This window comes from Crocodylus siamensis, chromosome 1, assembly GCF_052110815.1.
Source record: "Crocodylus siamensis isolate JL-2025a chromosome 1, ASM5211081v1, whole genome shotgun sequence".
Classification (NCBI taxonomy): Eukaryota; Metazoa; Chordata; order Crocodylia; family Crocodylidae; genus Crocodylus; species Crocodylus siamensis.
In genome coordinates, this window is record NC_143395.1 from 15,367,572 (window position 1) to 15,381,576 (window position 14,005).

Genomic DNA, 14,005 nt, shown 5'->3' on the forward strand with positions numbered 1-14,005 from the left:
GCTCAAGAACTGGCCTCTTCAGTCACCTCGAGCCCCACCAGCGTGCCGTGGTAGCGAGCATCCCCACACCAAGGGATTGCGGGCAACCGCTGTAGAGTTAAGAGACAGGTTTAATTTGGCGGTCCCATTTTAGTAACAGCCTGAGGTCTCTCAGTGGCCAGAAGAAATGCTCCAGACCTTGATGGCAAGGTGCTTTGGGTAGATGTAATAATCTCTTTTATTAAACCAACTGAGTAGATGGGGGAAAAAAAAATACTTTGCAAGCTTTTGGCTGCAATCACCCTTCTTTAGACATAGGAAGTCTCCGCTGTTCTCCCTCCCTGTGCCTCACAAAGGGTGATTGCACCCACAAGCTTGCAAAGAACTTTTTTCCAACTGCTCAGTTTGTCTAATAAAAGCTATCCCACCTTTGCACAGGGGAGAGTAGGCTTACCGCTCTATCAGAGGAGTGCATCAAGAGCTCGGGGAACAATTATTCACTAGGGCACCCCTGGGGAAGACCAGGAGCAATAGGTACAAACGCCTGGCAGGCCGCTTCAGGCTTAATGCCAGGAAAAACTCCTTCAGTCAGGGTGCCCCGACTGTGGAATAAACTGCCCCCAGAGGTGGTGCAGTCAGCTACCCTGGAGGCTTTCAAGGAGACTGGGCAGTCGCTGGACCCCAGTTGTCTGCGGGGGAGGTTGGGGGGGCCGGACCCAATGACCCACGAGGTCCCTTCCAATCTATGAATCTACCCCAAACCCTTGCCTGCCTATTTCCTTACACCAACCCAGCTACAACCAAAAGCCCAGCCCACAACACAAAGCGCGAGGGGGAGCGGGCTGCCAGCCGCCTCCAGTAGCCCCGCAGCCTCAACCCAAGGAGCCGCAGCGGCTGCCCCCTCGGAGGCCCAGCGTCTTGAAGCGGCAAAGAGGGAGGAAAAGGAGAGAAGTCGGTCACCTCCAACCCCTCATCTCCCTCCCGGCTGATCTCAAGGCAGCAAGGGATTAAGAAAGAGCAGGCTTGGGGAGGGGCGGTTCGGGCTCGAGACCGGGCTCCAGGGGTGCCCCCCCCGCGGCGCGGCGCGGTGCGGTGCGGCGCGGCGCGCACAGCTGGAGCGGGCGGGGCGGGGCGGGGCGGGGCGGGGGCGGCGCTAGGTGCGGCTTTATGAGCAGGCAGAGCCGGGCGGCGCGGCCAGAGCTGGCGGGAGCCGCAGGAGGAGGCATGAGGACCGCGGGGGCCGTGTGGCTGCTGGCCCTGCTGTGCCGGGCGGTGAGCGGAGCGGAGCGGGGCCGGGGCCGGGGGCGCGCTTCCCGCGGCTCCACGTGCGGCTGCAGCGCGGGCGGGCGGCCGCCAGGGGGCAGCGCTGCCGCGGGCTGGGGAGCGACGCGGGGGGCGCGCGGTAAGCGGAGCGGGTCTGGCTGCGGCGCGGCGCGGGGCGAGGCAGGGCCCCGAGCGGCTGGGACCGCGTGCCTGTGCTGGCGCCGGGCCCGGAAGGGGGTGGCTCCCCGAGCCTGCTCGCGGGCGAGCCCCCTCCGCGCAGCCGGGGCGCGGGTGGAGGAGCGGGGCGCTGGGCGCAGCCGCGGGGTTGGCACGCGGGGCGGCACAGCCCGGGTCCTGGGGCAGAGCTGTAGCGCGAGGCGCTTCTCGAGGGCCGGTGCCGGGTGGCTTGCCAGGCCGCCCGCGGTCTGGGTCCCTGCCTCGCCTGAGGGGGCAGCCGGCGCTCTGCAGCTCTGGCCGGAGCAGAAACCAAGCACGGTAAATCTTCGCGAGAGACGAAGGCGTCCCTGTAGGCCAGGAAGGAGCGAGGAAGAGGGCGCGGGTGCTGTGCGCGTCCGTGTCCGTGTCCGTGGTGTGGTCTTGCGCGCGTCCGGCCGGAGCTGAGCCCACGCGCTCCTCTGTGCTGCGGGTCTCTCGGGGGTCCTGAACACTGTCGACACTGTTTCCTAGAAGCAGGGCCTTGCCTGCTTTACCTGCGGCAGGCTGGGGTTAGGGCTGTGTTGTGTGGTAGTTTTATGTGGTTTGCTGACCGTTTGGATAGGGATGATCCTGCCTCCGGCAGAGGATTGGACCAAATGACCTCCGGAGGTCCCTTCCAGTCCTAATTTTCTGTGCTTGTGTGAAGACGCTCCCTTTTGTTCAGCACAGATGCAAGTTACAGATGATGCTGTTTTGAAATGTCTTCATCTGAACCCTCGTACAAGGAGGGTTATGATCTGTGCCCAGTCGGACGCCCGCGAAGCGGTCTGCCACCACGTGCCTGTTTGGTCACTGCTATAGACTGCTTTCTGTGGCCAGATTGGGCAAAAACTGTCACTTCTGTCTGCGTCCCTGTAGGATTTAAGTCTGCCTTGCTCAGAATTGTCCTACTTGGATGTGCCCAGACCAGGAAACTTAACAGAGCAAGGCAGCGTGCTTGGATCTGAACAGAACTTCGTCTCTTTGTCTTGAGCTGAGTTTCAAGCCTGCTCTTTCCCAAAAAGGGAAAAGTAAATTACAGTGATAAGTGTTGCAAAGCTTTTTTGGGGGGTGGGGAAGGAGAAACCTGTCCCAGGGCAGCAGCTCCCTTATTTGGAGATCAGTGCAGACGTCTAGCACTAAGCCGAGTGCAAAAACACACTAATCCCCAGAAGAGTCAGAGCTGCGTGGCAGTTTTGTCAATACTTGGGGCATCGGTGAGCAAACTGAGGAACAAAAGTCTCAAAGTAGGCAGCACCGTGGTGACTCAGTCCTTAAACAGCCTCCCTTGTACTTGATGCTCACGCATGCTTTTTCACGTTCAAGTGAACGCTGCTGGCAAATGAAGGGGAAAGCCCGCTTTGGTCTACACCTGTCCCTCAACCTGGAGCAAGAACTACCATAGATGATCTTAACTAAGGGGTTGGGAAGGAAGATGATGCTCTGTAGGCCTCTGTCTGCTACAGAGGGGAGCATGTCGGATGCGGTCACGCCCAGCATGCTTGTTCAGGGGGGTCCCAGTTGGGTTCCTTCACCAGCTCCTTGGAAAAGCAGTAGAAAATGTGCTCTGGCTTCAAAGTCAGTGCGACACCACTGTGCTGCCCTGGGCACTGCTGCATAATGCACTGCCTCATCCTTTTCAGCACAAAGCCACAGCAGTGGTTACTCCTGGCCTATCCCATCCCCCTGCTTGTTGTGGTACACTGGAGGCAGAGCTTGGGATGCTGACGGGGTGATCCAAGCGCTGTGTTGCCCTTGGGGGGCAGGTGGTCCATTGTTGATGGTCTGTGGCTGGGGGGAGGCTGCTGACCCCTTCTTCCCCATGTAGAAGTGGTGGGGTGGGCGCTAAAGGCTGAAGCACAGCGGGGATAAGGAGGCTGGTGCTTCCTGGGGCTCGTCAGTTGAACTCTGCTTCTGCAGAGCCCAGGGCTTTGCAGTGGGAGTGAGCGTCTCCCCGCAAAACTAGGAAGATCTGGATGGCCCTTGCCTCCCTTCCAGTCTCCCAAGACAGTGGTTCCTGTTTCTGCCTGTCCCATGCTCTGCCTTGCCCAGCTGCGTAGTCCAAAAGCTTCCCCCAAGGAGGAGCATGTAGTTTCATAGTTGTTAGGGGCTGGAAGGGACCGTACAGATCATCCAACCGGCCCAGCCCCCCTGCATGTGGGCAGGAAAGACTTGCTATGATGTTTCTGATCCCAGCAGTGTGCGTGTTTGGGGTTTTGGGGGGGGGGGAATGCAGGTTAAAGGCAGGACTAGTGCAATCCAACTAGATGGCTGTTGCATCTCTGTATAACTGAGCAGAGCATGTTTGACTGGGTGAGACGGTCCCTGAAGTTCATTATCCTACATAGGATCTCAGCAAGCTTACATTGGGCTTGGCTAGAGGAGAGCAGGAGATGATTACTGCACAACTTGGTGTGATGGGACAGAGGAGCTCATTACACTGATGTCCTTATCACCTAATACAAATGATGTCTTGGTTTCTAAACAGTTGGGTTTTGTCTAGTGTAAGCCGCATACTGAAAGCTAGTACCAGCCTAGTGTGGGCAGAGTCTGGCTTACCCTATATAGTGTGTAGTTGCAGGTAATTATGTTTAAACTAATCTGCATGGTAATTAACTGCCTGCAAGAGACTTGGCTAGACCAGTTTTCCTGTTTAAAACTCTCTGGCCTGTGGAAAATGAAGGAATCCATCCAGAAATGTTAACTTGAACAAGTGAAAAATAACTATTGTAATGGTGCTTGTTACACATGCAAAGCAGCCTAGATGGGACTTGGCTCGCTGCTGAGGGCTACCTTTTGTAAAATACTGAATCTAGTGTGGTTAGTCTCCGTCATAATTGTTGCCCAGCTTGCCAAGGAAAAACCCTGAATGGAGATACCAACCATAATACTCACATCAGCCAAAAATGGAAGCAACTTGACTAGTGCTAGCAAATGATTTAACATATTTTTTCTAATGGCAATGCTCTGAAACGTCTGGAAATGAAGCAATCCTTTCTGACGACCTGAGGCAGGTTACAGCAAGCACGGCAAACCTGTAAAACTTCTCTTTTTTTAAATATAGATGTGGAGAGGCTATCCCACCAACTGCACTAACTTGAATTGTTGCTGGGGCAGCAGTGAACATCAGTAATTTAATGTCCCACAGCTGACAGGACGTGTGGTTATTGTAGCAGGTGCTTTTCAGACCTTTAAGTGCAGTGTAGACCCCTCCATCCTGATCTTGCCTGATTAAACCAAAGTAATTGGACCCCTGGGAGTGTTTTACTGGAGTTTATAACACTAAAATTTTTCATTTGACAGTAGGGGTGGGGTGGTCTTCTCGGCTATCCTTTCCTACGAAAGGAGGCGGTCGTGGTTTGGCTGTGATGTGAAAGCACTGGAGCATCTTTGGGAACATAGGTCACATTTTTCACTTCATTAAGAGCCATTAATTTGTTACTGTTAAACTAGAATCTTCTAGAAAAATGCTGAAAATGTCATGAAGCAAAGGAGAAATCATTGCTAAGATCTATGTAGCAAAGGGTTATGTAAACTGTGTCAAACAGCAGTTTTCCAGGCAAAACTAAAATCGTGTCCTACCTTAGACTAGATAACGGGGACTAACCTTATTGTGCCATGAAGTAAGCCCTGCATCTTTTCCCAAGCGTCACGCTGATCCTCTGCTTTCTGCTCCCTGCCTAACGTGTTGCCCTGTTCGCTGCTCCTTGCGCTCTTTATCCCTGTGTTCCTTGCCTGTTCCCTGATCTGCCGAATGCCACGCACAAAGGTTGCCCCTTGCACGTTTGCCATTTGTGTGTGCTGTGGGTTGGCCACCCTTAACTAGAGCAGGTAGTCCAGTCTTGCTCTATTGGCATGGCTAGATCGGCTGGAAAGGTCACACCCCTATTGGCACTGCTGTGTTGGCAAAACCCTGCTGTGGATGTAGCTCTTCCACTGGAAGGCTTTTTACTAATTTAGCTTGTGGTGTTCAAAGAATAAGTGTAAGCTGGCAGGAACAATACCCTTCTGCCAGCATTTGTCACATTTGCCCCAAGTGACTGTGCTGGCATAACTGTAGCGACAGGGCTCTTGTAATATAATCAGACTTCAAAGGCATCTGTAAATAAACCATGCTGCATCCGTGCTTTGTTCAGGGCTGTAGTAGGACTTCGGGAACATGGCTGGTTCTGTAACTTCCCTGACATGGAGCTACATGCAGGCAAGACAAACGGTACGTATCCCACCCCTTTGTTCAGGTGCTGCACAAACCAGGGCCCAACACTTCTGCATTTTTGAACAAGCCTCTTGCAGATATCGGGGGGGGGGGGGGGGAAACCAAAAAACTAAAGAAGGCACAAACTAGACAGGCCTTTTCAGCCAAGACCTGGAAAGTAGAAAACGCAGAACTTTGTCAACACTTGGGATTTGATCATCCAGGGTTCTCTTCTGACGTTGTTGTTCTGGAAAACAAACAATGCCAGTTTGGGTGGAAAAATGAAATCTTGCCCTCTGAGTCCCTCCCCCAAAACAAGCAGCTGACTCTCCCAGGTTCCAGAGGTTGGGCAGTGAGCTTTGTGAGCTGCCTTCTCCCGGGCAGAGGCTGGAAGTCCCCAGGCGAGCTGGCTGGCAGCCACCCTTGTTCCATCAGAGATCTGCCAGTGTAATGGGAAATGCATGGGAGCAGCACTTCAGCCAAAATGATTTTGAACTGGTGCTTTCTGGTGGGTGGAGAAAACACCCAGCTCCGCTTCGCTGTAACATCAAACTGCTTCAGTAGTGCATACTAAACTAGGCTTTTTTAGTAAAGCTTTCTGTTGCACGTTCTTTCAAGTTAACGAATCTTGATGGGATTTGCGGAAAACTGCCTACTGTACAGTATGCCTGACCGGTTCACTCTTCATGCACTAGAGCAGTGATTTCCACCCCCCTCCTCACACTCCATTTGTGAATGCATGAGTCGCAAGCGAAACCCAGAGACTTCACATAGAAAGGTACGGACAGGTCAGAATGAATTCCTGAGTTCTTTGCACAGAAGAATTGTTTTTTCTGACTATGGAAAAATAATAGAACAAGTGAAAGCTAGCATTTTCCAGGGGGTGTCTTGAGTCTAACAAGGGGTACTTTTTGCCTAACAATATTGAGAACACTCCTCTAGACTTTCAAATGTAGGAGCATTAAGGTATCGCTCTCAGTGAACGACCTAATATTCAAAGGTGTTGCGCTGTCACCACCTCCTGAAGCGGGGTTGTGAATATTATGTGTGACACCTCTTGAATACTGGACCACCCGATTTAGCTATTTGGCATGATCCTTTTTTTTTTTTTTCCAGGTACGCACACTTGGCCAGTATGTATTATGCAAACCTGCTCGAAATAAATCTGCTAATCCTGAATAGCTTTCTGGTTTGGAAAGCTGGTCAGAGGTATAGGAAAGTTAACTTTGCAATGAGGAAGAGCTATAGTGGTGTAGCTGTGGAAGACGTAAGATCTTTTTAAGGTACCTCAGTCTTAAACAAGCTGAGGTGTGGCTTCCCCATGAAGTAGTAATATGGCCCCAGTTCTCTAGTTTGCGAGGACAGACTCTCGTTAAACCCTGATTGGAGTGAATACTGAAGTTGGATGTTCGGGTCTGCGAAGACTTATGCAAGCTGTCTGGGGAGTGACACATCTGCTTTGCTGGGTCATTGTCTAGTTGTTAACTTCCTGTTGAGTCACTGAAGCTGTAGTTTCAACCAAATCCTCCAACATGTGGCAATCTGACTTCTCATGCTGTAGCCATAGCAAGGAACCCCTCTGGGGCATTTTGTGATTAAATGAAGCAATCCATGTGGTTTGCCTGACTGTGCTGCTCCTTTGAGAAAATGCCATTGCCCTCTGCGCTTATCCTGACAAGTAGGTCACTGAAATCAAATGGGTGGGGGTGTACCCATGGCATTTTAATTTTTTTAGTGGGGTGCTCACTGGGTGCCACTGAGTGCTGAAAAATAGTAATGCTCATCTTGAGTATTTTCCTTATGGGGAGGGGGAAATGAATAACAGTCTGTCTGCCTTGCTCTGTCATAGGAACTTGTTAGTCCCCCTGTAATGTTTGAGCCAAGATCTTGGTGCCTGCATCTGGTATGGTGCACTGCTTTGATGGCTTTCTGCAAAATACCAAGCTAGCTACAGATCTGAGCAGTAGCTTCTTAGTGATAAGCTAGTCTGACAGTGGGGCACGTGCACAGCAGTTCGAACCGGGACTTCTTGCACACCTAGGAGCCTGTGTCCTACATTGGAGGGAGGGGCATGAATAGCACTTGTTCAAATCCAGATTTGTCTTACTCCAGGAAAGAGCAGGGGTTTTAGACAGTGGCAGAATCTCCTGAACTGTGTTTTGTGAGGCACTGGAGGACATCAAGTTTTGAGCTAAATTTGAGAGTGAATATAAGGCTTTTGGCACAGCCAGCAGCACATGTGCCAACTGGAGCCAGACAACAGCACTCGCCCAAGGAGCATCCAGGGATTACTAGAAGAACAAACTGCATAGCAAGCCCAGGGGTGGGTAGGGAAGAGGAATGGAGCCAGTCTGCCATCTGGAGAGCGAGCGACTGTTAACATAACCGTTTCCAGATGAGAGGTCTCTCGAAAGTCGGAGCTGCAAGGCCATTACTTTGAAACTGCAGGGGCTGGTAAGGGCCTGAATCGACTCCCTTGGGATCAGGCCTGGCTGCTGCAGCAGTACAGGAGCGAAAAGCTAGCTGATTGCTGCATCCCAAAGTAAAATCCTCATCTCTCCTCAAATGTCTTGTTCCTAACTGAAGTGGAGGCTCAGATTGTTTTATGATCTAAGGAGGGAGTTTGGAAGACAGCAGGGAAGCAGTAAAGCTAAGTTGCAAGCCCTGTTTTTACTTGAAATAAACATGCAGCTTTCTGAACCAATGCGGGAAGTGTTATTTGTCAGGGTTTTGTGGTTCCTTGAATTAAAGAAATCGCGTAGGCGCTGTGGCTCTTAAATCTAGGTGCTACATGCCAGAAGCAGGCATTTCTCAGTTTGCATTGCATTGTTCTGCTTTTCCATGCCAGTAGAAGAAAAAAATTTTTGCTCATACCTGGCTTCACACTGACCAGTTCTCAATGGCACTTGAAAGAGATGCTCCAATTGTGAAGCTCTGGTGAGGGAGTTGGACATGCTTGTTTCCTTCCCTAGATGAATAGACTCTGAATACCCTCCTCCTCCTGCTTTTATTTCTGCAGCTAGGGCGTGCTGTCTCGGTTATACCAGAAACAGGGTGCTGCAGTCTGGCTTGTGGTGCACAGTTGTCTGCAAGACTCTTCAGGGCAGAAGCAATTCTGTTCTCCGTTAGGGATTAACCTGCGTTACCAACCACTGTTGAATTAACATGCCAGTAAAATCTTATCTTGAATAGAACTAAACTATGCCCTTCAAAGCCTTTTATGGGGACTGTTGCTATACATGGATGATGTTGAGGAAATTGGCCAGCTACTGCGTAGCACCCATACACCAAAGGGTGTGCTCATACACCGAGGAGCATTGGCCATATCCCATCTCTGGGCTCGTTCCTAGCCGTGATCAATTGGGCAGAGAACGAGGGAATGTGTCGGCAAGATGATTTATTTCTGTGCAGAAGGGTTACTCGGGGCCTAGTAGACCAAGAGTTCCCTTGATCTGAGTTTGGTAGCACCTTTTATATTAACAGGTCATACATATGCAAATATAGGTATACATAGGCATGAGGCATATATGCATGTGCATTTTGGGGGGGAATTTCCACTAGCTTTGGGGTTTTGTTTTTTTGCTTGCTGTTACAGAGTTACAAAATACACAAAACAAGTTTGCTTACTGTCAGCAAAAGGCTATCTTTAAGTTCAGCATTAGATTGTCTGTTCAGCAAGGGGTTTTCGCGGGTTATATTTTTTCTGACAGTGAGCACTATTGCAGGAGTACTTCACCTGGGAAAAAAAACAGTAATGTTAGAGTGTCTGATGGAGATGTTTGGGAACTGTATGGTGGCTCTGAAAAAACACCACCCCTTTGAGTCCCAGTTTAGGTGTGAAAAATTGAGTACTAGCCAGACAATTGATGATCTAATGAAACTCTTCCGCCAAACTGGTTTTAACATGCCCATTTACCCAACTGGCACCTTAAGAAAATTGCTTCAGTGGCATGTGGAGATGCCCAGGATGTTAAGCTGCTGTTGGTAACATGAAGCAGGCAAGTGCAGGCCACGTGGGAACACAAAACTAGAACCCTTGGTTCCAAAGTGATACCTTTTTGTTCGACCAACACGGAAATCTCAAGAAAATTGTCCTTTTCTGCAAGCTTTCGGAACAAAGTCCCTTCGTCAGGCTCTGGAAAAAGTGTAGATTGTAAAAAGTTCCCACAGGTAGGGAATAAACTTAATTTTCGCACAGAGGGAGCTGAAGATGGAAGGCTGTCCCTCTGGGTCCATGAGAGTGTCTTTGTCTTTGAGCTGTGCTGAGCAGCTGTTTGAGGCTGCATGGAGGAAAACCTGTGCTCAAAGGTGCTAACAAAAAGAGGCTGACTCCCAGCATGTCTGGGCAGGAGCAAAGCGCTTCCACCTCTCCCTTGCATAGGCTGGCTTACAGCCCTAACAGAATAACTGTTGGCTTTGCAACTTAACCTCAGTTTTATTCTTCTTACTTAAAATCCAGCTGTGCCAGTCATGCCGTTTGGGGGACCTTTTACAGAAGCCCGGTGGCGTTTAGCACATGGCTCAGGTTCAGTCCCTGGCTGAATGCTGGCTCAGTCTCTTGGATCTGTAGCAAAGTGTATAACCTGGGCTTGTTTGGGTTGTGCACTTTATGGGGCTATTGCAATGACCCTCTGTGCTCTAAAGTTCTTGGGAGCAAAGACTCTTAATAGTAAATTTGCATTAAACTGTTAAATTACTGTACCATGAAACGCCCCCCTCCAACTTCTTGCTTCCTTTTCATGTGGCAGGACACTCGCACAGGAGTTGGGATAGTGAATTATGTACTTACACTTGGGCTGCAGAAGAAAGGATTGTAGAAACATAAGGGTCACACCACTTGGTAGGAATGTACTTCTGGTAAGGAGGTACCAGGATGCTCTTTGCTCCTTTACTTAAGGATGCACCATTGTAGTGATGGGCACACACTCCTTGTTAACAATGCTGATTTAGTTCAAAGCATGTTCTATGTCTCTTTGGGCACACCTCGCAGCACAGATTTGGCCTCTTAAATCATGGGCTCTGTCTGTGCGCTGCTTGTAGACCTTACTGAAATGCTGTTTTCTGTCTTGCACTGAACCATAACGCGTCTAATTGAGTAACTGAAATCTAGTGCACAGGGCTGCATTGGGATTTCTCAGAAAGATTAGCAAACGCTTGCCAAAAGCACGGAGGCTGACCTCAGAGCCACAGACAAAGCTGTGAACTGTTTTTTCTCCCTTGGTCTAAACTAATTTAGCTCTTGCTTATCAGCTGACCTATTTCAACTCTCTGCAAGGTGCAGCAGGTCCAGTCCTGTCCAGGAGCAGTGGAACTGGCTGCGGAGAACAGCCTCGCTGTAGCTGGCTGCAAATTGTTGCATGTTGTCACGGCCAAGGAGCTTGGCATGAGCCAGCCTTCCCGCACGTTGAAAGAAACTGGATGCCCGGGCATCTAGATGTCCATGAGAATAGATGTGGTCAGAGCTGGCCTTACTGTTGCAGGCTAGCAACTAATCGCACCTATGGGTTGCTGGCTACCAGCTGCCAAGTCGGTGTATCCCTACTTCCATGCTTGCAATATCGTGCCTGCAAGTGGAGGCCAGGTCAAAGTCTGTGGCCTGCGTGATCAAATATTAATGAAAAATCTGCTATTCAGAGGCCTGGGGAAGCAAGTGATGCCAGAACTCCTGTGTGGTGGGACTTGAATAGATGAATATGGATTTACAGCGAAACACAAAAAGGAAAGGCCTCTGACTTCTGGCTTGTATGTACAGAGGCAGTAGAGCAGTGGATGCCAAAACGCGTGTAACAAGCACTGAAGAGCAGTATCTTGGACTTCTTGTTAGTGCTGCTGAGGGGGGGGAACAGTTTAAAACAGCCTAAATATTTGAGTAATAAGAACTGGAAGGAATTCCTGGGTTGACAAGTTGGATCCCTTCTATCTTACCACTTCCTAGTCCCAATTATCATTTTTAATTACTTCATAAGAGTATGGGGATGGGGGCCAAAAAATCTGGCAGGCTGTTTCAGAACAACCGCCCTCATCTGATAGACTAGAAAATAAGTCTGCTAAATAAAATAAATTGGACATGCTGGTTGTAATTTTGTTTTTTTTCTTGTGCTAACACTATCCTTTATCTTAACCCCCTCCCTCCCTTCTTCCCACACCATGTTTATAAAATAGACAGTAATCCTTTTAAGCCTTCATGTTGGAGGCTAAATAACCCAATTTCTCTTTAGTCCTGTCTCATGACAGGCTCTCCATTCTCTAGATCATTTTGGTAGCCTTTCTTGCACTGGAAAATAATGCAGGTTCTTTTTTTTCCCCCCAGCAACATGAATGGTATGATTTGTATGTATATTCAACAGTGCTTTGTAATTGTAGTTGCCTAGTAATTATGAAGTTCAAGGGAAGAGGGTGGGTTTTTTTTTTTAAATGGTTTGTCCACTTTGCAACTCTTTCCCCCATGTAAAGTAGTACAGGTCGCTGTGTGGACATGCCTAGCGCATAATACAGTAACTTCCAAGTGGCTGTGGATCTGTTGCAGGCTGATTTCTGGCAGGCAACTCCACCACAAAAGTAGAGGCTTGTATTGAAACCACCAAAAGCAGAAGCTGCAGCTTGCTGCCTCCTGGTTCCCTCTCTGCAAGGCTTTGACAATTCCCCTTCTCCTCCCCTTCCATGTTTCCCAAGTCTATGCCAACTTAGCTAGGTTTCAAGTTAGCAGAAGAAAGGATTCCTCATTCTCCTGTAGCGGTAGCAGTTCTTTCCTGGGAGGTGGCTGGCTTCTACTGTGACCAGCAGACCAAGTCTGCAGGAACTTGATTCATCTCAATCTGATCTATTGAATCTCTTTTGCCTGTTCTAGAGGCGAACAGGACTGATCTTGTGGCTCATATAAATGGTATAATGGGCCAAGGCTGAACTTGACTTCTCCCTCAAGAAGAAAGGATAAATTCCTGTTCAGTGCCTTCAATTGTAATGTTGCTCTGCAAGTTTTTTGGGTTTTGTAGGTTTGTCTGAGGGGTATGGGTACCTTGGAGTCGCAAGGCACACTCTAAGCTATAGATTGCTATCAGTGCTGATCAGGGGGCGTCTGTGCCCAAACTACTGAAGGGACAAGTTGAATCTGGATTAACTTTTTTCCTTTGCGTTGTAAGCATCGTCCTGCCCCTTCAAGCACCAAGCCTTACTTGCTTGTGGCAATTTAGTCTCATACCAGATGACTGCTACTTCTCATCCAGAAGAGCCAGGTGCTCTGCTCCCATTGTAGACAGCAGGTGAGAAATTCACTCTGCTAAGATCTGAGCCCAGGTCCAGGGAGCACAGATACTTAAGCCATTTTCTCCTATTGTAGACCTATCCAATGTCAGACTGAAGGCGAGTAGTGGGGTACCACTTAGTAGGTGCATTGTAAATGTGACTATTGAAATAAGCATCCTTACATTTAAAGTAGTCAAGAATGGTTCTAAACGAGCAGAAAAACTAGCTTCCACTCTGAAAATGGTCAACCTTAGCTATTTTAATAACTAAAGGCAGTGGGGACCAGTCTTTCTGGCAGGCATGTCACATTAAGTCCCACACCCTCCTTGAGTGTTGCTCTGATCTCCTTCCCCTGCCTGATCTGCTGCTCTGATTTCTGTTCTCTGCCTTGTGCTGCCTGCTTCTTCCCTAATCGGCCCGTGGCCTCCTGCAGCATGTGCCCCATAGTTTTGTCACGCTCCCTGGCTAAAGGTATGGATTTAATTTACTACAACCAGACTGCATAAAACAAGAGTAACAATGGTTTGCTTCTCTTAATGGACTTCACCTGAGTTGTTCTAGGAGTGGCTTGTTTCACACTGACTCTGAAGGCTGTGAACATGCTGAATGGCATCTATTGAAACATACACTCAAGCCATATTGGCATGGGGCATGCATCCTATCGGAAGAGCTACTAATATTGGTCCTAGTTCCAAGCTGGCTTGGGTGCCTCTGTACAATACTATATTATGCCTATAGGCCTAAAGTGAGAGAGTATGTCCTTGATATAGAGTTAAGGAGCCAAGTTGTCCAAAACTTGATGCGCCCCTCACCGGAACACAGGGCTCTTCACGCAGGGTAGCTAGCACGGCTGGCCAAGCTGACCAGCTCCAGCGAAAGCCGCTTGTAATTTGCCCATTTTTGAGGGTTGGAGAATCTCAATCTGCAGATTTGTTCTCCCTCAGCCTGAAGTAGGGACTAAATTCTCAGTCTTCTGGGTAAAAAACCAGAGAAGCTGTGCTGGGAATGTCCTGCAGGCCCCCAGCATGGATGAATATGGTATCGGTGAGAAGCTGTAGCAACACCAATAAATACGGTATCGGTGATGACTCGGGGCCTCAAGGATTGCTCTGGAAAGCAAAGCGTATGCTG

General features: G+C 49.4%; 1 protein-coding gene across 2 annotated transcripts in view; it reads left to right on the forward strand.

The window, feature by feature from the left end:
* The first annotated feature begins 1,130 nt into the window (after positions 1-1,130).
* The window catches only part of SDC1 (syndecan 1), a 29,518-nt gene continuing 16,643 nt past the window's right edge, over positions 1,131-14,005 (forward strand). Inside the window, exon 1 of one of the 2 annotated variants that reach the window (XM_090031708.1) lies at positions 1,131-1,251. In XM_090031708.1, coding sequence (XP_089887834.1) covers positions 1,147-1,251 — 105 coding nt within the window. In that variant the 5' untranslated portion in view covers positions 1,131-1,146. Of the gene's footprint in view, positions 1,252-5,581; positions 5,651-14,005 lie in introns of those variants that run through there. The other variant, XM_090031711.1, reaches the window with a different exon arrangement.